This window comes from Asterias amurensis, chromosome 2 (genome assembly GCF_032118995.1).
Source record: "Asterias amurensis chromosome 2, ASM3211899v1".
NCBI lineage: Eukaryota > Metazoa > Echinodermata > Asteroidea > Forcipulatida > Asteriidae > Asterias > Asterias amurensis.
In genome coordinates this window covers 29610640-29635289 of record NC_092649.1, presented here as the reverse complement: position 1 = coordinate 29635289, position 24650 = coordinate 29610640, and the positions used below count along the sequence as shown (strand labels likewise).

The 24650-nt window shown below is 39.2% G+C and overlaps 3 protein-coding genes across 3 annotated transcripts; 2 read left to right on the top strand and 1 right to left on the bottom strand.

Annotated features, from left to right (window-relative positions):
* Positions 1-5: 5 nt before the first annotated feature.
* On the top strand, positions 6-11266 carry LOC139933790 (uncharacterized). The gene is made up of 8 exons (XM_071928001.1): positions 6-321; positions 993-1256; positions 1885-1996; positions 2402-2544; positions 3240-3378; positions 4540-4681; positions 5270-5477; positions 7012-11266. Exons 1-8 carry the CDS (start codon positions 132-134, stop codon positions 9363-9365), a joined length of 3552 nt encoding a protein of 1183 aa, XP_071784102.1. The 5' UTR covers positions 6-131; the 3' UTR covers positions 9366-11266.
* LOC139933792 (transmembrane protein 229B-like) lies at positions 9436-13296 on the bottom strand. Its single transcript, XM_071928003.1, has 2 exons — positions 12637-13296; positions 9436-12194 (listed from the first exon to the last, which is right to left on the bottom strand). Exons 1-2 carry the CDS (start codon positions 12934-12936, stop codon positions 11859-11861), a joined length of 636 nt encoding a protein of 211 aa, XP_071784104.1. The 5' UTR covers positions 12937-13296; the 3' UTR covers positions 9436-11858.
* A 644-nt stretch (positions 13297-13940) lies between these two features.
* Positions 13941-24569, top strand: LOC139933793 (ADP-ribosylation factor 4-like). The gene is made up of 6 exons (XM_071928004.1): positions 13941-14207; positions 18299-18379; positions 19101-19210; positions 19912-19983; positions 20630-20755; positions 21592-24569. The coding sequence occupies exons 1-6, from the start codon at positions 14141-14143 to the stop codon at positions 21679-21681; spliced, it is 546 nt and encodes a 181-aa protein (XP_071784105.1). The 5' UTR covers positions 13941-14140; the 3' UTR covers positions 21682-24569.
* Positions 24570-24650: the final 81 nt, after the last annotated feature.

Genomic DNA, 24650 nt, shown 5'->3' with positions numbered 1-24650 from the left:
TCCATGGTGCATGCCGTGCTCTACGTGGTGCTCGATTTCACTCTTGAAACGATTGTCATTTTGAAGGATTGTGAGACCGTAATTTTGATTTGAATAAATGTAGGAGAAGACCTGTTTCAGCAACTCCAATAATGTCGAAAACAGCACACGATTACGCTTCGAAAGACCGCACTAGCGATGTTTTAAATGTCGAGAATGTCAACATAGATTTTGCATCGTTGTTGTTGTCTGGAGACGTTTTAAAAGGCCTGTCACTTGCGGGTTTTGAGCGTCCGTCACCAATCCAGTTGAAAGCAATACCCATTGGGAGATGTGGCCTTGGTAATGAATCATATTTGGTGAAAACCTTCCAAATACAGTGCTGCATGTTTAGTGTTATCCAATATTTAAAAAAAAAAAGTTTGACTTCGGTGTTAGAACATATTTGACTTTTAATTGATGAGCGTTTTGTCTTTTGATTAATTAATGTATTGTTACTTAGTAACACTTAATTTGCGATGGCAACTGGTTAGGTTGTACTACAGATTTTAATATAGTTACTGCTTTTCTGCACGCTAAACGTTTACTTTTAACTTTAAATTAGAGAGAGGTGCTTGTAATTTTGTAGTTCAGTAGCAAAATGCATTAGTGCAAGAGGATTGGGCATGGGCTCAAGCACTTTGAAATTGTTAAGGGGAATAAGGGCACTGAGTTTGATGCACCAAGTATGCAAAAGTCAAGACCAAACAAAATTAAGCAAAGAACAAACAGTTTTGTTTACTGATTTCCTGAAAGTTTTTGCTTTGCTGAACATTGTTTTTCTGCTTTTATATAAAAGCAGCTCTATGAAATTGGGCCAGGGGGCAACAATGCATTGCAGTTGAAGTTGTATCAAGTTTTGAGCAAGCTCTTCTATGATTTATATTATAGTTATCCATAAAAAGACTGGCATTTTTCTTGATGATGAGCATGTTAATCAATTTGACATTTGTTTCCTATATGAAAACTTACAGATTTGATTGTACAAGCCAAAGCAGGAACAGGGAAGACATGTGTTTTCAGCGTGATAATCTTGGAGAGTCTGGATCTTCAGTGTGGGAATGTTCAAGCTCTTGTCTTGACACCAACACGAGAGATTGCTACACAGGTCCAAGGTGTTATACAGGCCATTGGGGGATGTTTGCAAGGTCTAAGATGTCACACGTTCATTGGAGGGACATTATTTGGGCCTGATCGTCAAAAGCTGAAGAAGTGCCATGTGGCTGTTGGCACACCAGGTAAAAGCTTACACCATCTGGAAAACATGTGTAACTCCAATTCTTTACAGTCTCAACTTGTTACCTGTCAATTAGAGCATCACTGTCAAAATCCTATTCCTCACTTACAAACCATACACAACTTGCTCCCAGGTAGTTACAATATCCTAACCCTTGATCCTTGGTCTCTGGATAAACCATGGGGTAAAGATTGGCTCTTTGTTCAACCTTTTTTTTTTTTCCTAGTATGTTCAGTTTGCAAAAGTAGCTAAAATAGTTGCCCACACAGAAATTAACAGACTTAACAAAAGGAGAGGAAAGTGTGTGCCAAGATTTCTGAGTATTCAAACATTGTGGTTCTATCGCAGAAGATTTTATCATAGCACCCAGGTACTCTTTTTCTGGCTGAGGGGACCAATCCTATTTCATGTGCAGTGGCTTTTATTAATCAAACCATCGCAATGCCTATGTCATAAACTGTGCATCTTGGTTCTATTCACCTTGCATTGTTGTTCCATATAAACCCATCACCTTCCAGAATGAGTATTTTGTGTTTCTGAATCCATCACAATTCTAAAGTGTGTGGTACATGTAAGTGAAATCCATCTGTTTGAAACTTTTTTATGTTGACTTTGTATTTGCATTGAAGGACGAGTGAAGCAATTGATTGAATATGATGCCATGCCAACTGACGGTATTCGACTCTTTGTCCTGGATGAGGCTGATAAACTTTTGGATGAGAAGTTTCAAGACCAAATCAAGTAAGTTCACTCTTAGAGAAGAGGTAGGGAACAATGTTTGACCTTAACCCTTTCAGTTAGTCACAATCCCCAACCTCATCACTCCAACCTCACCACTAATTACTCACCACCCCAACCTCCACCATCCAAATGTTCACCACTGCCCCAAACCTTCACCACCCCAAACTCCATTACCCCAACCTCACCACCCAAACTTCGACTGTCACAACCTCCACCGCCCCAACCTCGCCATCCCAACCTTCACCACCCCAACCTCACCACCCCAGCCTCTACCACCCCAGCCTTTACCACCCCAGCCTTTACCGACCCAATCACACCACCCTGAACCTCAATACCTCCACATGGAATTGTCATCTTTGAGAGGGCAAGGTCATTTCATTCTTATTTCATGTTCTTGCTTTATAGCTGGATATATAACCGCTTACCAGTCAGCAAGCAGATGTTGGCCCTGTCAGCAACATACCCTGAAGCATTAGCTAAGAGCTTGACTACCTACATGAGAGATCCAACATTTGTACGACTAAACCCTAGGAATCTGGCTCTTAAAGGTACTGTGTATATCTGGTGTCTTTAAGATGTGCACATGCTACAGAAGTTTGTACACAATGAACAGTTATCTTGTATGTCTTGTCCACAGGTGTTTAAAAGTCTCCTAATAGTAATACTTGGTTCTTATATAGCACTTTATCACATCCCTAAGGGACGTATAAAAGCGCTCAGCATTTTCCTGCAAGGTATGTGGAGCTACATTTTGAAGTATGGGGCCTATTCCTTTAAAGCACCCAGTAATGGTTTACAAAGTGGTGTGGCAATATGCTGCTAATCAAACCAGGAACACCGGTGCACTGGGTTCTTTTACGTGCATTACACAAAACACAGGACCACTGCTTTACGTCCCATCTGAAGGTCGAAGCATCATGGTTAAGTGTCTTGCTTAAGGACACAGCCGTCGATTTCACCAAACTCTTCCTAACTTAGGATTCATCTTAGGATGGGTTCAGTTCCGTATCCAAATACGTAGGACGAATTAAACCCGTGCTAAGTTAGGACGGGTTACTCGTCCTAACTCGAGTTAGGATTAATCCTAGCGTTTCGTGAAATCGGCTGCAGGTGTCACAACTGGGACTCGAACCCACACTCTGCTGATCAGAAACACCAGAGCTCGAGTCTGGTGAGCTGTTTACCGCTAGGCCATGACACGCCATCCTAATATACTTGGTTTCAATTTTTATGTTTTTAACAGGCATCAAGCAGTTCTACAAAGTGGTTCCTGGTCATGGTTTATACCACAAGGCATTTGAGATCAAGGTCAACCACTTATTGCAGTTACTAACTCAGATGTCATTCAGCCAATGCCTGGTCTTCTCCAATCTATCCAGCAGGTTAGTTGAGTGTCCAGGGGGGAGGACAAGGAAATGGAGGATATTCTTAAAGGCAGTGGACACTATTGGTAATTACTCAAACAAATTATAAGCATAAAACCTTACTTGGTAACAAGTAATTGAGAGCTGTTGATACTATAAAACATTGTAAGAAACTGCTCCCTCTGAAGTACAAGGTTTTCGAGAGAGAAGTAATTTTCCACAAATTTGATTTCGAGATCCATAATTAGATTTTGAGGTCTCAAAATCAAGCATCTGAAAGCACACAACGTTGTGTGACAATGGTGTTTTTCCTTTCATTAGTTTCTCGCAACTTCGACGACCAGTCGAGCCCAAATTTTCACAGGTTTGTTATTTTATGCATACATGTGTGTTGAGATACACCAAGTGAGTAAACTGGTCTTTGACAATTACCAATAGTGTCCAGTGTCTTTAATACCTTGTTGTGAGGACAATTTGTAGAGACTTCATTTTTGTTCTGATCAGTGTATGTGAAAACTAAACCATAACAACTTTTATTCTATTAAATTGATATCAAGCCTATCGATCTCTCATATTTCTCGTTTGTACAACATTCCACCTCTAGCTCTCACGCTATCACCGCCCCAGACAGCAATTGTACCGGCAGTACATGCAAGTAAACAAAGCTTAAACTGTCTGAGATCCAGTTACTGAGCTTCAGTGCGGGTCGCTAAAGTAGTTTATCCCAATTGTACATTGGAACTTTTACTCCAAAGGGCCATTAGCCACAGACAAGCTCAATCATCATAAATTTTGTGGCCTTTACAAAAATCCTTGTATGCACATTCACTATTGTGCAAACATAGGGTGAGGGGAGGGGGGCAGGGAGATAGCAACCCACTCAGAACCCTTGCCCCTTTCCCGATTAAGAGCATGCTTCAGTTTCAAGAAACAATTGTAGGTTGTTTGAACAATTTGTCGCACAGGCTTTTAACATTTTTATGTCCAGGAAGGTAAAACAAATGACGCAAGTAGAATAAAGAGTTGGCACTTTAACCAATATAGTCTAGACCATGTAATCCTTGACATCACATGTTAACAAAAGGGCTCCCGAGCCTTGACTTCCAGCGACACAATTTGTTGGCACTCATTCTAAGATGAATAGCTTCATTTTTATATTTATTTATTATTTGTTTTCAGAGCTCAAAATCTCTCAGATATCTTATGTGAGAATGGATGGCCAAGTACTTGTATATCAGGCAACCAAGACCAGACCCACAGACTCAATGCGATGTCAATGCTCAAGACATTTCAGTGCCGTGTTCTCATATCAACTGATTTGGTGAGTGTGCGTTTTGTGTTCAATTGTGGGAATAACCTCTAGCTGGAGTTTCTTTTTTCAGGTCTACCAAATTTCTGGGGTTTTTTTCATCGGGGATGAAAAATTTCAGATATTTATCTGAATTCAAACTTGTTATATTTGCCTCATGAAAGAAAGCTATCACTTTCTGTAGACATAAAGAAATCATGCTCTTTTTTTCTACTTCTCTAGCAATGAGGATAGTAGTCCCAGAATCCGGGTTGTGGCACTTGTGTTCTTAGGCAATACACTTAACTATAATTGCCCCTCATCACCCAGGAGTAAAATAGGTACCTACGAGGGTAGAGATTGTTGATGTGAATGATTAGCAACGGGTGCAGCAATTTGACTGCCGGTGCAGCATACTCCAAAGGAGTTGAGATTATTTCAGGAATGCTTAAGGCCAAATGAACAGTGGCAGTAATAGTGGAAGGCACTTTGATATGATGGTTAAAAAGCACCTCATAAATATCTTTTATTATTTTTTTTTTAATATGCAGTAGCAGGTAATTACATTTTTTTTGTTTAGATGAATTTTTATAGATTGGAATGTTCTTTTCTCTAATGTAGACAGCCAGAGGCATTGATGCAGAGAATGTCAACCTCATCGTGAACCTAGACGTACCCTCTGATGGTAAGACTTATCTTCATCGCATTGGGAGGGCTGGTCGTTTCGGCAGTAAGGGTGTTGCAGTCACACTGGCCAGCGAGGGGAACGAGGAATCATTGCTGAGAAACATCCAGCGACAGTGCCGAGTCAAACTACGGGTCTTGCCAGGTAGGTTTTATTCATAGAAACTTGTAGATACATGACCTAAAGTCTGGATGGCCTTGTCATTTGAGTGTAGGTTCGAACCTCGGTCATGACACTTGCATAAGTTCTTTTGCAATGAGGCATAAGTTTCTTTTGGCATGTCGTGGCCTAGTGGCCTAGAGCATCAGGCTCAAGTTCAGACTGACTAGTCATACGATTGTGGGTTAAAACCTGGTCGTAACATTTGTGTCCTTAAGCGAGACACTTGAAGGCACTGGACACCTTCGTTTATTGTCAAAGATCGGTCTTTTCACTTGGTGTATCTCAACATATGCAGAAAATAACAAACCTGCGAAAATTTGAGCCTAAATGGTCTTTGAAGTTGTGTGAAAAATATTGGAAGAAAAAACATTCTTGTTGCACAAGTTTTGTGGTTTCGGATGCTTGACTTCAAGACATCAGCTGAGGTCTCGAAACCAATTAAAATATTTTAGTGAGAAATTACTTCTTTCTAAAAAGCTACATCACTTCAGAGAGGAGCCAGTTCTCACAATGATTTATACTATCAACAGCTCTTCATTGCTCGTTGCCATGTAAGTTTTTTTATCTTCAAGTACGCGCTAATCCTCCAATCAGATTGGCAGAATGGAGTGGTGATAAAAACCTATATTGCACGGCTAATATCACTACCATGCGTCTTGTGTGTTCTATGTCACGCGCCAAGTTTGCTTGAAGATAAATACGTTATCACACGTGCGCTCGTGGAAATACGGAAAATATAGCGCGTCTGCGTCCCATATCCATATGGATATGGGACGCAGAAGCGCTATATTTTTCCGTATTCCACTCGCGCTTGTGTGATAACTTATAATATTACCAATAGTGTCCAGTGACTTTTACTATCTATTATTTCTTTAAACCTAAGCCATGCGCTTGGGCCTCAGTCCCTTTGTGGCATCTCATGGTCTAACGGTCTAAAGCATCACACTCGGGGAGAGAGTGCATTGTGTCTCCACAAATCTCATTAGATTAAGAATTGGATTTGCACTTGAGTTTTTGGCATAGTTGGCAGTAGAGTGTGCCACATCACCTTGTAATAATGTACAAGGTGGTATAACAATGGGTATCGTTATTCACAAACTGGGCATACCTGTCTTAAAAGTTAAAAGCTTTGAGACAGCGGTATTTAAAGCACTACATAAGAACTCTTATGTTATTTCTGTGGACGACAAATCACTGCCAGAATTGGTATTATCTCTCATGAGCGAGCCTGTGCCAGAACTCACTCTGTTTGATGGGCTATCTACCCTTCTTTTGATCCACCGAGTTGTGCCTGCATCATTTGTTTTTATCTTGTTTGCTCTACATAGTCATTAACGCTTAGCAATAGACAGCCTATATAAACATACGAACTTATTGTTTGAGTATGAAGGCGATACTAAAACTCATCATAATATTTATTGAGAATTTGATGCAAGTTGTGTGACGTACATATTCTTTCATGCAAGTTGTGTGACGTACATAGACTTCGATATTATTATTATTCTCATCTAAACAGACCCTGTGCCATCAGACTTGGTGAATTCCATTGATGTTAATGTGAATGAGTTAGATGTGACGGCCAACAGTGGATCATCTGTTACATGCGACGGTAATGACACAGCGAATATCTCAGATGACAACAAGTTTGAAGAAACCGACGAATCACAATCAGAGTTTAATAACTATGAGCATTCAAAGACACTGGAGAAAGCGCCCTCTCGTGAGAGAGCAAGGGAGGATTTTGGTGAAATTAGTCTAAATGGTCCAGCAGGCAATATTGGCAAGAGTCCCGAATCAAACTTTGCAGTTGAACCACCTCTGAAATCACATGGTACAACCTCCTTGACCTTCACAATGAGCGGAATTAACAATCACAGTATACCATTCAACATACGAAGCCCAATAAATTTCAAGATTCCCTCCTTAGCCGAGAAGGTTGGACGGAGATCTCAACAGGATACATGGACCTGGCAGAAAGCCACTGCAGATTTTGAACAGTTTATGAGCGGATGTAGAGAATGCTGTGATGTTACATCGCATCTTCAAGAGGACGGATTTGGAGAATGGTATCGGAGTGCTGGATTAGTCCAGACTGTGGTTGGGTCGAGTGATCTTGCAGGAGATGTTGTAATACCGTCGCAATCAGAAGAACCAGGGAGTGACAACTCGGGGACAAATCAAATGAAGAAAGATTCACTGTTATCATTCAATGCAGAAACACTCAGCCAAGAAGGGGTTAATCCAAAGAGTCTAAGGAGCATTACGTCATCTCATTATGCAACAACTGATGACAAAGGTGGCAATGAGAATGATGTAGGGGTCACAAGTAAAGGGACAGTAACCAATGTAAGATCGGTTGGCAGGGGTTATGTTAACGGAGGAACAGCTGATGTAACATTGGTGGGTACTTCGAACATGGGCAATGGTTTTGATGTTCACTGTAATGAGCTTGGAGATGAGGTCCTAGCTGGGACTTCTTCTCTATACAATGCAGTCACTGAAGGAGAGAAGATTTATCACTCATACAGGACAGCATCCGAGAGTAAAGATGATGTGGATATTGTCCAGCAAGAAAACGATAAAAGACTAAAACCTTTTGGTTTATCAACGGCAACATCCAAGACTAAAGATGACGGAGACACTCCGTTCCAGGAGAAAGAAGAGATGACCAAGAGAATATCTTCTGACTTTAGAGTGGCTGACTCACCATCGATGGCATCATCTATAAACGAGAATGACTTCAAAAGAGCCTATGAAGAAGATGACAGAATCAATGCAGTCCGTGTTCCCATTACCCACAGCTTTGTCAATTCAGTAGGAAGGAATGATGTTTCTGACAGGGCAGAGAGTGCAGTAAGTGTAGCCGTGCAGGAGGGAGATAGATGTAAAAAATCAGATCAAGTGTCAATGAAAACAGAAACATCAGAAATGAAAGAGAAGGTTTGCTTTTCATGGAGGCCATCCCAAGATTTCCACAGTAGTCTTGTACCTGAAAACACTGATGGTTTTTCAGCTGCTAATCATTCCAATAGTAGCGAATGCGATGATACTACGGAAGAGCCATTGGTTGTTGATGGCATAAGAAAAAAGATGCACAGTGCTCCTATGCATCAAACAAGTACGTCTTTACCTGAACAAAATGTTGTTAGTAATCACATCCCTGAAACTGTGTCTGTAAGACCATGGCACATAAGACAAAGCAATCAGACAGAGGCTGTGAGAAGTAAACACTGCGTCGATAAAGCAGCACCATCACAAAAAACATTCAGTCCATTGCCAGCTGCCAAAAGATCAATCAGTAGAAAATCTCAAGGTTCTGGTTGCAAGCCAACTTGGACCAAACCATCTAGGGTAACTTCAAATGCACCAGGGAGAACAAAGACTTCAAAGAATCCATTGCAGACAGACTATGTTGACTCTTCTGCCAAGACATGTCCAGGTGAGTCAAACCTGGGTGCTGATCCAATTTGGCAGGCCTACACACAATATCTTAAACCTGAAAGTGTAGGTATTGATTCTGATGTTGGTTCAACAGACTCTGGTTCTGATGACGTCAGTTCTGCTGAAAGCCAAGATTCACCTGATGATGATTTGCCAAGCGAGGGCAGTGGTGATAATAAACCCAAGCAGACCCGGCACCCTGACTACCGGTATGACTCAGCCACAGCCCATTGCTGGTGGTTACCAAATCCATATGAGCTGCAGTCATCTGCTAGTTATTATGGGGTGCCTGACTACACACCATTTACAACTCCCACCCAAGTCGATCATCATAACCAGTATATTCCCCCAAGGTTTCATCAAGAAGATTATTATAATGGTGCTTATAATGGGATGTATAACACACAGCCACATCACTACAACTACTAAAACTCTTGATTTGAAAATCTAAGGCCTTCACTTATTTAGACTATAGTTTTCAATAAATCTATAACAAAAGTTGAGCATAGCATTTGGCCTAGTCTTGGCCTTAGTGCCCCTAAAAAAAAAGTCCATACACATGTAATTTTTTCTTTTTCAAGTGGAAGTACTTTTTGCAAAATGAAAATGGCCTTGCCTTCTCCAAAATAAAAATTCAGGGCCTTGTGAAGTGGCAAAACTTTGGATTAAAAGCCATCCACTCCCAATAATTGATAATGATTGGACCTATCCCAAATTGAGACCAAGTAGTTGGGACAGACCCTCATATAGACCCTTATCAGATGAAGTCACTATTTAACCTGTCATGTTGGAGTACCTCCAAGGGCACATCATACACACATGTTTACTGCATGAACTAAGAAACACCATCTCACTGGATGACACTTTGTGTACACTTCCTACATGTGCAGATTACTCCAGCATTGCTATAGAAATGTGATGTCAGTGAGAAGGCTCTATTTAGTTCCAAAGGAAAGAAATTCAAACAGAAAAATGATATAAAGACTGTACACATTGTAGTTGTAATAATTCTGGTTAATTTATATTTGAAAAAACATTGCATTGCTAATTGGCACCATTCATTTAAAAATCTCACAACACTTTTACTGCTACTAAGCAAGTCACTACTTGATGAATTTGAATACATGCAAGACTAGCATAGTCTATTGAGTCTATAGCCATTCAAACAAATGGATAAAAATGAATTCAAAACATGAAAGACAACTGTATGTTCAATAAACATAATACAGGTTAAATATTAGAAGGCATTAAAAGTGTGCACAGCTACAATTGTGGTATACTTCATTTTGGGGGACATGCCTCATGTTGAGCAACAGAGTGAAAACTACTGATTTAAAAGATAATTCTAACTAATTAAAAATTCACCTTATTTATCTGATGATGATCTTTAAGAGCTTTCGTTGAATGTGTCTTCAATAACAAATGAGTTCTTAATGTTGTTCATAACTAAAAGTGTACCCATGGTTGTGGCTGTGCACACATAAAAACACTTTAAGTCACTAATGAATAACTTAGCACAAATAGTTTGCATAGAATTGAAAAGAAAGTATTGGGCAGCATGATCACATCAGGTTCCCTGTTTACATTATTGGCTTCCAACACTTAAGAAAGTCAAATAAAAAGGGGACCAGACTCAGATCAACTCAAGAGCACTTTGTACATTTTTATAATATAAAACTACTTGCATGCAATATTTTATAAGGACATGTATAAATATAGAAAAACATCTTAAATTCATCTTATGTTTTAATCAAAAAATACGAGACAACTGTTTCAATGAAATACACACATTGGGATGTAACTCTACTATTGTCATGAAATTTAGTTGAATAATCCCTTTTCTAAAAATCAGGGGCGTATTTAGGGGTGGGTATAGCAGACACACCCCCCCCCCCCCTTTACTTTCCCCAACTGAACAAAAGTTAATTGAAAGGCAAACAAAGCAAATTTTAAATTTGAAAATGTGTTAACAATAATGTGTAAACCTTGTAAAATGCTTCTGAACTGTCCTTGATTTAACCAGAGAGCCTGTATAGCAATTTCCATGTAGGGGCCCTTAAGCGGCCCTGGACCGGATAGCGTTTGTATTGAAATGAAAATAAGCACATCAGAATCTTCTTATCATACACTCTATACAACTTTTGCTCACAATATAAAGGGCAAAGTGGCCAGGAGTCGCCTCAGATTGCATCACAGAGCATCTAGAATCAAAACTTTGCTGTGGCCCGCTTAATGGCCCAGAACCCCACAACATAAGGGCTTTGTGTTTTTGTTTTAATATTGAGGAAGTGTTGTTTTGAGCCCTGTATTTGCTTCCCAGTTAAAACAAACCAATTACAATGTATCTTGAGCTTTTTTACAATTTTGTTAGCTAAGCCTTGCAGTATTTACTAATCCATAGATTATCATTCAGAATAAATTACCATGGGGCACATTATTATTATTTGCTGAAAATGTGCAGTTTGGAAATTGGCCCTCTAATTAGCCCCCTTAAGTTATGTTATTAAGATTCTTTACAAACACTTTTGTTCAGAATGTAAAAGTTGTGCAAAGTTTTAGAATGCATCTCGTACTATTAACATCAGTATCATTGTATACACTCATGAAATGCTGATTCATTGTTATTATTTTGTAACTTTATATTTAACTTAGAAATAAAGTGGTGGCAAAACTCTTCATTTCCAAAATGGATTTCATTTGCATTATATATTCAGTGACTGCAACAGAATACCTAAAATCTGTTATCCAACCTTAAAACTTCAACATGTGATTTCTTCAGATTGTGTTCCCATTTGTTAAATATATTTACAGGTTTTAATATAGTAGCCTACCCCCAAATATTAATGTCAAAGTACCCCCAAAATTACACGCCTACTTAAAAAGACCAAAGAAAGTACGAAATTACCAGAAAATGCATTTTTATTAGGTAAGTTTCATTGAAGTCGGCACCACTCTCAAATTGAGTAGATACCGCGATAAACAATCTTGCCAAAGTCCACACAGTGCCCAGCATGGTGCGTACGTCAGAGTGATGAGACCCAAGAAGTTCAGTGACCTATCGCTGTAGTCCCATGAACAAGCATCAAACTGCCGTAGGATAAGCCCGGCGCTAAGCTCCCATAGGAACGCGACACATACGTAAATGGCTATCCTGACACCCAGTTGAACCCGATGACGTAAATTGACGTAAATACGCTCGATTATGTAGCTTCCGCTTCCGTAAATGAAGAAGGAATATATTGAAGAGTAGCCAACCAGCTATTTGGAAGAAATACAATACTTTTATATAATTTTTCCGAAGACTTGCAGAGACAGATAAGTTTGCATTTTTTGTGGAATATACCCCCAAAGATTTATGCCTAAAATAATATTCGTTTCTGAACTTTCTTCGGACGTATTGTAGCTCTTCATCAAATTACAATAAATGGCAGTTCTGTAGAAAGGATTTATTAAGCTAAAACTTTGACCTCATAAGTAATGTTCTCACAAGTCAATATTCCTCATAAAGTCGTAGTCATGCCTTGTGTTTCGTACTTTGACCTCTCTATCAATGAGTGACTTTAAATAATTAAGTCAACAATAAAAACGATGCTATTTATATTGGTGGAAACTGTGCAGGTAGATAGTGGTAGAATAAAATTAAAAAAAATAGCGAACGTCATGCAAGTTTTAGTGGCAATAAATTGAACAAACATCTCACCTGGTAATTTGGTTTACCGTGTACCAAAATATCATACAAGGCCGTGAAAACAATTTCATCCAGGAACCCGTGCATACCGTAGAAAAATAACCTTGCTATCACTGGTAGGGGTTGGTAACTAGACTCGTCAACGTCTCCTATCCTTGTCTTCAGTCCACCATTGCTCACCAGAGATGTTGTTCCATTGCTTATGTTGTTATCGTTGACATCTTTTCTTGCTGATGGTGCCTTGAACCGCTGATGGATTACTTCTTCACATCCCGTCTCCAATTTCTTCTTTGATTTGTTGGTCTGCCTCATGATTCAGAAATTAAATTACTAGTGATGGAGTGTTCTGCCAGACAGCCGTTTGTACTATGATTTAACTGCCAGTGGTTTCTTTAACGCGCGCCTTTATATAAAACTGCACGTGCATCTCATGCGTGGGTACCGTAACACAAGCAACCTCATTAGCAATTCAAGAAATCCCTAAGCTAATTTATACGTGAACACCATCCACCCGTGCATTTCCTCGTTTGAGTGCTTTACGTACTCATGATTTTCCCACAGGCATGATGTATACACATTGATAGTGTATCATGTCAATAATTCAAATCAATACATAATGCAGCCCCAATACACACACAGACGTATATATACTCATCCGATCTATTATTACCCTTCAGACACACGAGGTATGGTTGTGCTACCGTACCCCTCAGCATAATCACCGTCATGCCTGACTAGTGCCTGATTGTAGGCCACGCCTATCCTAATGACAGACTGAACTGAGGGCACATTATAAGGGTTTTAACAAACAGTGTATATCAACAACGAGTGAGTATAACAATAAGCTGAAATTTAGTTGAGATGGAGTGAATCCCTGATTTCAAGTTATTGGGCCACGATTCAGGGGATTCATACCGTCAATAATTCTGATCAATACAGGTGGTATTAAACCTAAACACGGGCCACCATGCACACTTCCCAGGATCCACGGGAATGGCTCTTGCCTCAGAGTGCACCCTTATAATTTCGCCGTCAATATAATGATTTATCTCAAGAAAAAGTTTCAAGACAAGTTAATGTTGAATGGTGGAACAAAATTGAGCTTAGCAAAGCGCTGCTACCTTCTGTCTACCTAAACCTAAAGAGTTGTGGTGGTTTTGAAAACAATACAAGTGGTTTGTCTAGGCCTACTCCCCTTCATACATACTGAATTTATTTGTTTGGCGACACGCCCCCCCCCCCGACAAGGACGACCGTTAAAGTGACATAGCGCCCCCTTGTGGGCAGTGTGTGTAAATAATGACTGAGGGTAGTGACGTCACTAAAATCAGCCAACGTGCGCTAGATTACGTGGCACTGAAACGAAAAGAGTAATTGCCGTGTTTTTATTTGGAGAAAATCTTTGATTTTGCTCAAATATTTGTTGAATTCGTTTGTGAGTGTACTACAGCTGTTTTCCTCAACATTGTACTGGGAGAATTTGGAGTAACCAAGTGGAGTAGAACATCGTAAAACGATGGGGCTGACGATATCGAGTTTGTTCAGTAGGTTGTTTGGCAAGAAGAATGTGAGAATACTAATGGGTAAGCAAGTAAAAGGTCAACTTGTCAATAATGAAAAACCATTGATTAACTCTTTGTTTTATTACAGAGTTTGCCGATTTTGTGTTAGAACTGCCCATAGTAACAACATGGATGTTATATGCACATTTTGTTTCTGACTACCGTTTGCAAATGACTAGGAATTGGAATGTTTAATCATGGAGGTGAATGTAGGGGGGGTTGGGTTGGGTTTTTGTATTGACATTTTCTTTGAATTGATCGGCACTCAGCTCAGCAGTGACAATGGAACTTCGGTGTTTGGTGAAATTGCAACCAAGTGAATAAGATTTTGTTGAAAAACTTCAATTCATAGGGTCAGACTCATGATTAATGGTAGTTGCGATAACGTAACCCTCCTCCCGACGGCCGCCCAGGCCGGAGGGTTACGAGTCTCTTTCGAGCGGAAACGGTTGATCTGGTCCAACACGTACAATTTGGACAGCTAGTCACCAGATTTGCCCCATTTTTACCACTTTCAAAAATCATGACACAAATTCTGAGGGTACTACCTTAATCCGCAATGTCTAATGCAGCCTGCCATAATACTCAAAACACCATTGAGGAACTATTTCGAAGAAAAATGGACAAAAACTTACCAGAATCGGAGCGAAATTCACAGGTTCAAATGTCGAACCTGCGTGGGGCGGAGCTTCGGCTGTACGAGTGGGACGTGTGGTTCAAAAGGTCGTGGCAATGCGTGGGGTGCATTGTGTAGTCCGGCAACTGTGCACACATGTGCGGTCCGAGGCTATTCCCGCTTGCAGACTCACATCACTACACGGGCGGACGGACGGGATGTTATACTTATCAGCAAAACAACACAGTACACGTGCATGTACATATACATGGTGCACAGTACTGTGGTGCATACTGACTCACAATCATGTACATGTACAGTGCATTGTCCTATTTTATATACGGGCCCTGATGACATGTCTTTTGATTTCCTTTTTTTTTCCATCTGTATTTTCATCAATTATTTCTTCGTTTGTCCAGTTCCATTTGTAATCTTTTTGGATTTTATATAGTGTCTTTTTTTATTTAAGAAAGTGTTGTGAATAAAAGCTTCCTCGCTCTATGTCTATAGATATGAAAATGACCCGCTGAAACAATTGTATTATACAATCTTGTATTTTAAACTTATCTGTGTATATTTATGACATTTTTAAAGTCTGTGCTTGATCTCCCACAAGCTTATTTTTTTCTTGAGTGATTTCGTTTGACCATCCCAGGTACATGTATTGGGGTTGTGATCGAGTGCGTTGTAGAAGCTCTGTTTATTTAGGGCATTTAAAATATCGTTAAACGTCTACCAACCTAAGGTTGTTTTAATCAATTTGGAGCCACTATAAACAACTAAATTTACATGCAATGATATGCAAGCAAGTATGTAGCAAAACGAAATCACAGCTATTGTTTCAGTCACTGCAGCATGGTTACCGAAAAAAAAATGGAAGCGGCATATGACAAGTTAAAAAAACAGTATCCCTTGTTGCCTTCGAAATTAAAAGACGAACAGGAGATAATTGTACAACACATCGTAAATAAAACACGTTCTGGGAGTTCTTCCCACGCGCTTCGGGAAGACTTTGACTTTTGCAATACCACCACTTTTAAACGATGGTGGTGTTGAACTTGTCATCTCCCCCTTGAGGGCTTTGATGGCTGATCAAGTCGCATCCCTACGGAAAATGGGAATATCAGCCGTAGTCCTCATGGAGGAAACCTCATCCGGTGATCTAAAAAGTAAAGTTGATTTAAAGTTGCTCTTTTTTTTTAAGCAAAAATGTTTTACATTCTGTTTTCATGTTCATTGTTGTGGTGATTTTTGGTTAGTCACAATATTAATCGTTGACATAAATTGCGGATCGTTTGGGTAGGCCTAACCGGATATTTCTTTTTAATTAATATAGTAAATTGGCCTAGTCACCATACAGACTTTGTGTAAACACAAAACTGATAATATGGGCACACTTTTAAACGTATATACACGTTAGGCAGACGTTTTCTGTCATTGAGATACAGGAAACTATGTTTTGGCCTTCCGACTATATGACGTGAACAAGATCAGACTTTGATGAAAAGTATTATTGACTGTTTTTCAACCAAATCTGACAAGTGCATCTTAAAGGCTCTGGGTAATTTTTGTATGACACAAACCACAATATCAACATATTTACATCAAACTCACACAATTTGAAGCTAATGATGGTAGAAAGCTTCCCTTGAAATATTAATTGCTTTTAGGTATTACAGTTTTTAAGAAATGTAGTCAAACATTAAGCACGGAAATTGCGGAATTTATAACAGCACAAAATTACGTTGTCTATAATCTCAAAAGAAACCTATTTTTTAATAGAATATTGGAAATATAAAACAGCAAGTGTGATTTAAGTTTATGTTACAACATTCAACTTTACAAAAAGGGTTTCGTTTTTAGCTAGACAAAGTTATATACGGCCGATTTCTTGTCCATTGGTACGAGTCTTCCCATCCTCCCGTGTCTTTGCTGTGTATCTGTCCTTTTCTTTGGGTACTGTAGGTCACGTGATCATACGTAAACATTGGTATCGCAATCGGTCTATTCATGGTGTATTCACAACACTTTCTTAAATAAAAAAAGACACTATATAAAATCCAAAAAGATTACAAATGGAACTGGACAAACGAAGAAATAATTGATGAAAATACAGATGGAAAAAAAAAGGAAATCAAAAGACATGTCATCAGGGCCCGTATATAAAATAGGACAATGCACTGTACATGTACATGATTGTGAGTCAGTATGCACCACAGTACTGTGCACCATGTATATGTACATGCACGTGTACTGTGTTGTTTTGCTGATAAGTATAACATCCCGTCCGTCCGCCCGTGTAGTGATGTGAGTCTGCAAGCGGGAATAGCCTCGGACCGCACATGTGTGCACAGTTGCCGGACTACACAATGCACCCCACGCATTGCCACGACCTTTTGAACCACACGTCCCACTCGTACAGCCGAAGCTCCGCCCCACGCAGGTTCGACATTTGAACCTGTGAATTTCGCTCCGATTCTGGTAAGTTTTTGTCCATTTTTCTTCGAAATAGTTCCTCAATGGTGTTTTGAGTATTATGGCAGGCTGCATTAGACATTGCGGATTAAGGTAGTACCCTCAGAATTTGTGTCATGATTTTTGAAAGTGGTAAAAATGGGGCAAATCTGGTGACTAGCTGTCCAAATTGTACGTGTTGGACCAGATCAACCGTTTCCGCTCGAAAGAGACTCGTAACCCTCCGGCCTGGGCGGCCGTCGGGAGGAGGGTAACGTTATCGCAACTAGATTAATGGTTAAACAATTTGTGTTTGCATTACACAGTCCTAATTGAGTAGGGTCCCAAAACTAACCAAACTGCAAGGCTTATTTACGACTGGCCTTTCCACTACTACTACTAGGGAGGTCGACGGAAAGGCCTCAATCGTGATTTGTATCTGTTTGTACACGAAAAGTGCTTGTGAAAACTCACCCAAAAGACATCATTTAAGTGCGAATTTTGATGTACAAAATCATCTGTGGTTAGCTGAAGACATTTCCTTTCACAATTAAGCAGTTTTTTCTCGATTGATTGGAATTTTAAATGAAAAACACAGAATTGAAAAAAAGAAAATTAACGCGTAACAGAGAACCCATTTTTGGTCGCGGGAAAACTCAATCGATTTTGTGTCGAAAATGTGTTTTTTTTAAAGTGAGCCCTCTTGTGGCCTCGATAGCCCAAGGTCACATGATATGTTGATTTTGTGTAGAGGAAGGTCTGAGGAATTGATAGGTACCAAATTTGATAGAACTTGATTGATATTTTAAACTGTGTTGATATCGATCATTTTATTTTGTTACCAAAAGTTGAGGTTTGACACATAAATTTACAAAAATCCTCAATTACTCAAATATGGAAACTACAAAACCTATACAAAACTCACATTTTCTGAAAGCTTATACCTTCGTGATCATGTGCATTTAGTTAGGCTTGTCAGTATGAAGCCTTGGTGTGGATGAGGATAATTCAATCATTGTTTTTGTGTATGTCTCTTTCACAGTTGGACTTGATGCGGCGGGAAAGACAACAATTTTGTACAAACTTAAGCTCGGTGAAGTAGTCACAACAATACCAACAATTGGTAAGTTAAAAAATGTTCCTCTTTTCTCGTTTGGTCACCAAACAAAGTAGCTTAATATTCCTTCTTCCAAAATGGGAATGTATTCTTAAACACTTTTCTGTCACTCATAATTATTATTTTATTTTTGCCAATTTTGATGTTCGTGAAATACTTCAATGAATGTGACTTTATTGCACAGTGGAACTTTATGGTACTTGTGCACTACTCCTGTGAATATTATAAAAATGTTACATTTGTTCCACTTCCTATTATGTTGTACATGTAGAGTGTGTAACCCCAACTTCCTTTAATGATTTACTAGGATCCTTCCTCATTAGACAAATTAACTTCACCAAAACTATTGTACTCTGGTTATGGTGGTATGCCAGCTCTAACTTGGCCAGATCCCATGCACTGTGTATAGCATGATCAGTTTACTAGTGCAGTCCGCAGTCCAACAGAGTCAAACAAAATATGCTGTTGGCTTTTGATAGTCTGTATGCATGATAGCTTTTCGTTCAATGGATATTACCTGTGCGTCAGGAATAAAGAGTGTTATTTGGGGTTACCCTTACACCGATAAATGTTAGCACCAAGTAGAACACAGTGCTTTACACACAGCGATAGGGTAAACCAAATAAGTTTCAAGTTCATAATGAAAGAGAAACAGTTTTAGTATGAACGCACTTGATGGTCAATCTTCACATTGGGTATTTGAAATGCCTTTCATCATCTTCTGCAGGGTTCAATGTGGAATCTGTTGAGTACAAGAATGTACACTTCACAGTGTGGGATGTAGGCGGCCAAGATAAAATCAGACCACTATGGAGACATTACTTCACAAACACACAGGTAAGAAGCTGTTTTCTAGACTGTTCCTACCATAAGGCTAACACCATCCAGCATGGTATTAATCTGAGGAGCCCAAGTATGTAGTCTCAGCACAGAGGACATGGTTTTTGTTGCCCAAGTTTGGCCTTGTTGCCCCCTTCAAAAGCCAAAATATTATTATTCCTACTTTAATTTGACTTTGGTATTTGTGCACTAAAATTAGCGGAAGGATTGATTTTGACAACAATTAAAATGCAGCGCCTTTTGTCACTGTCTGTACCAAGCCAACAAAGCATGACACTGTATGTGTATGCATGGTTTACACAGTGAACTCTCCTGCATGTTATCACATCAACCTTTTGTTAAACTCTTACCTCACAGAATGTTTCCGGCTTGTTATCACACCATAGCTTGCATGCAAAACTTTGAAAAGCTCAAATGATTGAACTCATTGCAAACCTAGTCTGTGTCCGAAACAGCGACTTCGGCCACAGCTGTGGTTAGATCAGCACAGCTGCAAGTGTTGAAGAATAGGCAGACGCGCACGATCAAGCCGTAGCTGTAGCCGAAACAGTCTGGTTCCTTTCTTTACAATGAATATTAGCACTCATTACTGTTACTGAATACAGAGAACATGACCAAGATGGTTGCAGCATGATAAAGGTCTTTAAATAAATGCCATTAAAGTTTACGTTTTGTGTCGTCATTTTTTTTATTTGCAGGGACTTATCTTCGTAGTTGACAGCAACGATAAGGAACGACTTTCAGAGGCCAGAGCAGAACTTGAAAAAATGGTGAGTAACAATCGGTAGGGATGACTCTAGAATTTTCTGCGATTTTTATTTAGTGCGTTATACACCTAAATTTATTTCATTCCTAAGAGTCCCAGAATCGACTCCTTCTAGCTGTATGACATCAGAAACTCAATCAGCGCTGTTTCCAATCATCTACCTCATAAATGGAGGCCTATGCAAGGGGTCTTATATAAATTACATCTATCCCCGGGAATGGGTGCATTGGATTGAGGTGCATGCTGGTGTAGTTAGCGACCAAACTGTGTCATAAAACAGACTAGCATGGACCTCCTTCCATGGTTCACACTCCTGTACCAAGTTTTTACCGGCCTGATACTTCAGTGGGGAAATGAAGACAATTGCCTCCATGACCCCTTGCCATTGCCTTGGTGCCCTTGAAATGATCCAGTAGAAATTTACAATTTTCTCATAGGGTGACCTTTACCAAAGAGAAAATACCTTGATGCCCTTGCCCTTTTAAAAAACGAAGCATACAGGCCTTTCCAATCATCCCATGTTCTGATAAACATATTTAAAAATCTCCCTGGAGATTATGGAAGCATTTCAAAGAGGTCCCTGAATGCATGGGAATCCAACAGCAGACTTGTCTCTAATTTAACTACCTACATCTTGTTTGTTTCTTCAGCTCCAAGAGGATGAACTTAGAGAAGCCATTTTGTTGGTATTTGCCAACAAGCAAGATTTGCCGAATGCGATGAGTGTAACTGAATTGACGGAAGGGCTAGCTCTTAACCAGATGAAAGGCAAAAAGGTAAGCAGCAATCCTCCTTAAAGGGTCAGTGGGGTGGATTTCACAAAGAGTTAGGACTAGTCTTATCTCGAGTTAGGACCAGTTACTCGTCCTAACTTAGGACTAGCCATGCAATTTGTATATCTCCTAGGACTAGTCCTATCCTAAGTTAGGACTAGTCCTAACTCTTTGTGAAATCGACCCCTGTATACGTTTGATAATGACTCTGAAAATTAATGGCAATAACAACTTATGTGGTGAGACATGTAAGAAGTACAGCAGCTTTGGATATTACAATGCATTTTGAGAACCATTTCACTTCGAAGTACAACGGGTATAGACCTTTTCGCAAATACCGGGGCGCGCGCGTAAAGCTTGGAATTAGGTGCATTGTGGTCTTGCTGGTATCCAAATTAGATCCATATCTATCCCACAATGCACCTCATTCAACAGTCTGCGCTTGCGCATTGGTATTTGCGATAAGGTCTATGGAAAAAGATGTCACTTTTTATCCCCCAAACTTTGAATCTTACATTGTGTATTCATATTCTTTCTGCATGGACATATTCACTCCAGAGTTTCGGCGTTATCTCAAAAACTTGACCATCATTTGAAATGAAATGATCACAGGTTAATTGTACTATATACAACTACATTTATAAAGGATTAAAACAATCGAACAAGTACAAAAACCAAAGGTATACATTGCCTTTAAGTAGGAAGAGTATTATAATCTTCTTAGTGAAGTCTGATTTCTGTTTTTTGGCTCTCAGAGAAATCTGTAAAATTGTTATAGAAAATGAAATTGTACTTTGTAAAATTGACTTGACATGTGGTTATTTTCTTTTAATTTGCAGTGGTACGTGCAGGCAGCTTGTGCGACGCAAGGCACTGGACTATACGAGGGTCTTGACTGGTTATCAAATGCACTGTTAAGTACCAGCTAGATCACATTGTGTCTGTCGTCATCTTTGTATCCTTGTATAGCTCACATCATATGTACAAAATCTTCTAGTTAAAAGAGCTAATGTTATGAACAATATTATTTTTCTTTCCCTTTTTTTGGTTTTTGTTGGTGTAGTGGGACTGTTTGTTTTGTTGCGCATGGTTCGCATCAATTTAGAATTCGTGACACTGTTAACAAATTAACTTGAACGATTCTTGATCAAAGGAAGGTTTTTTTATGATGAACCCCAGTGAATCCATCAAAACCCTATAGCTTGATGGAAAGTTCCCACATGACATCACACAGTGTCAAGTCGGGCATCTTAACCAACATCAATAACTGCTATTTTTAGCCCCCAACTATTCGTTGTGTTAAATTGATGCATCAGCAAGCAGTTTTTCTAATTCCATTGCATGATTGCTTGGTTAACCACTGGGAACAAGTTCAAGTGTGCACAATGGTTAACTAAAGGTTGACCGTTTGCACTCGATCCCAGGCTGGTCGACCAGTGGTTGACTACTGTGGTCGACCATTTAAAACCAGCCTGGAGCCCATGGTTTCTTTACTGGTCCCAACAGCGTATTCGATTCTAACATGTGTAAAGCGCAGAGGCACTTTAGCGAAAAGTGGAAGGTTGACTAGACTTCCAAATGATTCGTTCGAGTGAGTTCGTTACTGCGCATGTCAATGCTGGTCAGTAGTCGACCACGGGTCGACTATTTGTACCCACTCAAACCTGCTCTAGGCCACTATCAAAAATCAAAACCTAAGCTGCCCTTAAAGATGGCTTTTATAGGGAAACATCTATAGCGATTAAAGAATTATAAAAGTGGTGTTCTTAGCTTCGAGTTTCGATTTTGGAGGCTAACAAATAGATATTATATCAAATTTTAGCGAGGCCTGCAGATGGATTTTTCAAATTAAATTTTTATTCAAACATGGCATTCCAATGGATTTGTGTGGTTAGGATCATAGGAGTGGAAGCTAGGCTTGTTAGTAATAGACATATCTTAAGGGCCACCATACCTGCCAGTACACTAGAAATCAAGCTGAGTGATTTTCTTACAAACTGTCAACTTAAGGATTGTCAATCCAAGTTTTTTTCCATGTGGGATCATTTATCCCTCAACTGTTACTTAATAGACGTAAATGGTTCTAGAAAAGAGAAATTGTGCATTCAAAAACCTGTACAGAAGTTGTTTATTTGGAGAGAGTCCTGATAACTGAGCTGTTTCTGTCAATTTACTTTCATCCATTCCTCACCATAGGCAACTTTAGTCGACCTAATAGGGGTTTCCCTTAACTCTTTTGTCAATCGCCCCTAGATTACACACACACACACAAAACGATTGAAACCTGAGCGCACAAAGGCCATTTTGTTGTAGCTGTATTTCTTCCATGGTCACCCCCAGTCCCACAACAGCCAAGCTTACATAGTTCGGAAAGAGAAAAATAAGATCTTTTTAATAGTGGTCAAATGAAATCAAGTTGCTGTACTGTTAAGCAATCCATTCAAAATGGAGTGGATGGTTCAAAATGTTGAAGCACCTTGGAGTGCCATATGCTTGTACACAAAAATGGAATGCTTTTGTAAATAAGCAAGTTACGAATTAGTGATTTTTGTTTAATTGAGTGCAAGCCTTCTGGAAGACTATCCAGGGTCCAAGATTTATATATATATAATTTTACCGCTATTTAGCAACATTAGATCAGTCTTGCTTAGCAGGACTGAGTTACCAATCAGAATGCCTTGTAGCAGGTGTTGGCTGTGACTGGTTAACTGCAGTGTAAGCTCTGCTTTATTATTATTCAGAAAATATTTTCTCTGTTCCATGTGAACAGGAATTTGTGGTATAGTTATCTTAAAATGTACTGACTAATTGGTTAAAGGAACTCTTTCAGAACTGCATAGTAGTATTGGCATTGTTATTCAAAATGTTCAATGGATTGTACAGTTTGTACAAGCACCAAGCAGTTTGGGTAATATTTCCACTTATACTACCGCCATCTTTTTGGAGGAACAAATTATCGAATTGATGCAAATTTCAATTGCCTGCTTTGTATATATCATTTGTGTTAAACCTCACGCAGCCACTGTCTGTGTGTGTATGGTCTGCCGGCAAACTACATGTAAGATAAGTTGTGTACAAGGGAAACCCAGTCCCAAAATTGTGCATCAAAGATTTTGTTGTTGTCGGGTGAATTGGGTCATTTTGATGATCAATTCAAACCAGCACAAAGACATTTTGGAGGTGATCGAAGAAATACTTTGTTCTTGAAAATGTAAAAACTAACACAGGGTTATTTTAAACCATGGAAAATTACTTGGTATATCTGGGCCCAACTTCATAACTTTTATAAGAACAAATTTACAAAGCGCCAAATCCTTTTGTTGGGAAAAGCTCCCAGAGAACTGAAGTGGAAAATGTATTAGTTTATTTGTGCTGAGCCACTTTTGTGCATCACAAACTCCTCATATTAGATGCGGCAATATTCCACCATTTTGTTACGATACAGGTTAATTTTTCTCTTGACATTTTTAAGAGTTTGACTGTCTTCATTCTATAGTTGTTCTCTTTATTTTGTTCGCTATATTCATTTTTAATAATATTTGGTATGTTAGAAGGAGAATTAACAGCGTCCTGTCATTATATAAACATGAATTGTAATATATTTGTAGTCTGTTGTTTCCGGCCATTATTGAGTAGATGAGTAGGAAAGCTTGTTTTATTTTTAGCGTCATGAGTTTGTGTTTAAATGTTAGGAACCGTCAATCTGGCGGTTGAAAATAACAAAACCGTGTTAATTTTAAATTTCTATAAGTTCGTGTATTTATTACCGCAAGTCATCCAGTGAGTAACAGTTGATTAAACAGATGGGATTCATTGACAGGTTTTAGTCGGATATTTGTGTTATTTAGAGAAGTTTTGGTTCAAAGGGAAACCTGGTGGCACTTTGTGGCACCAGACT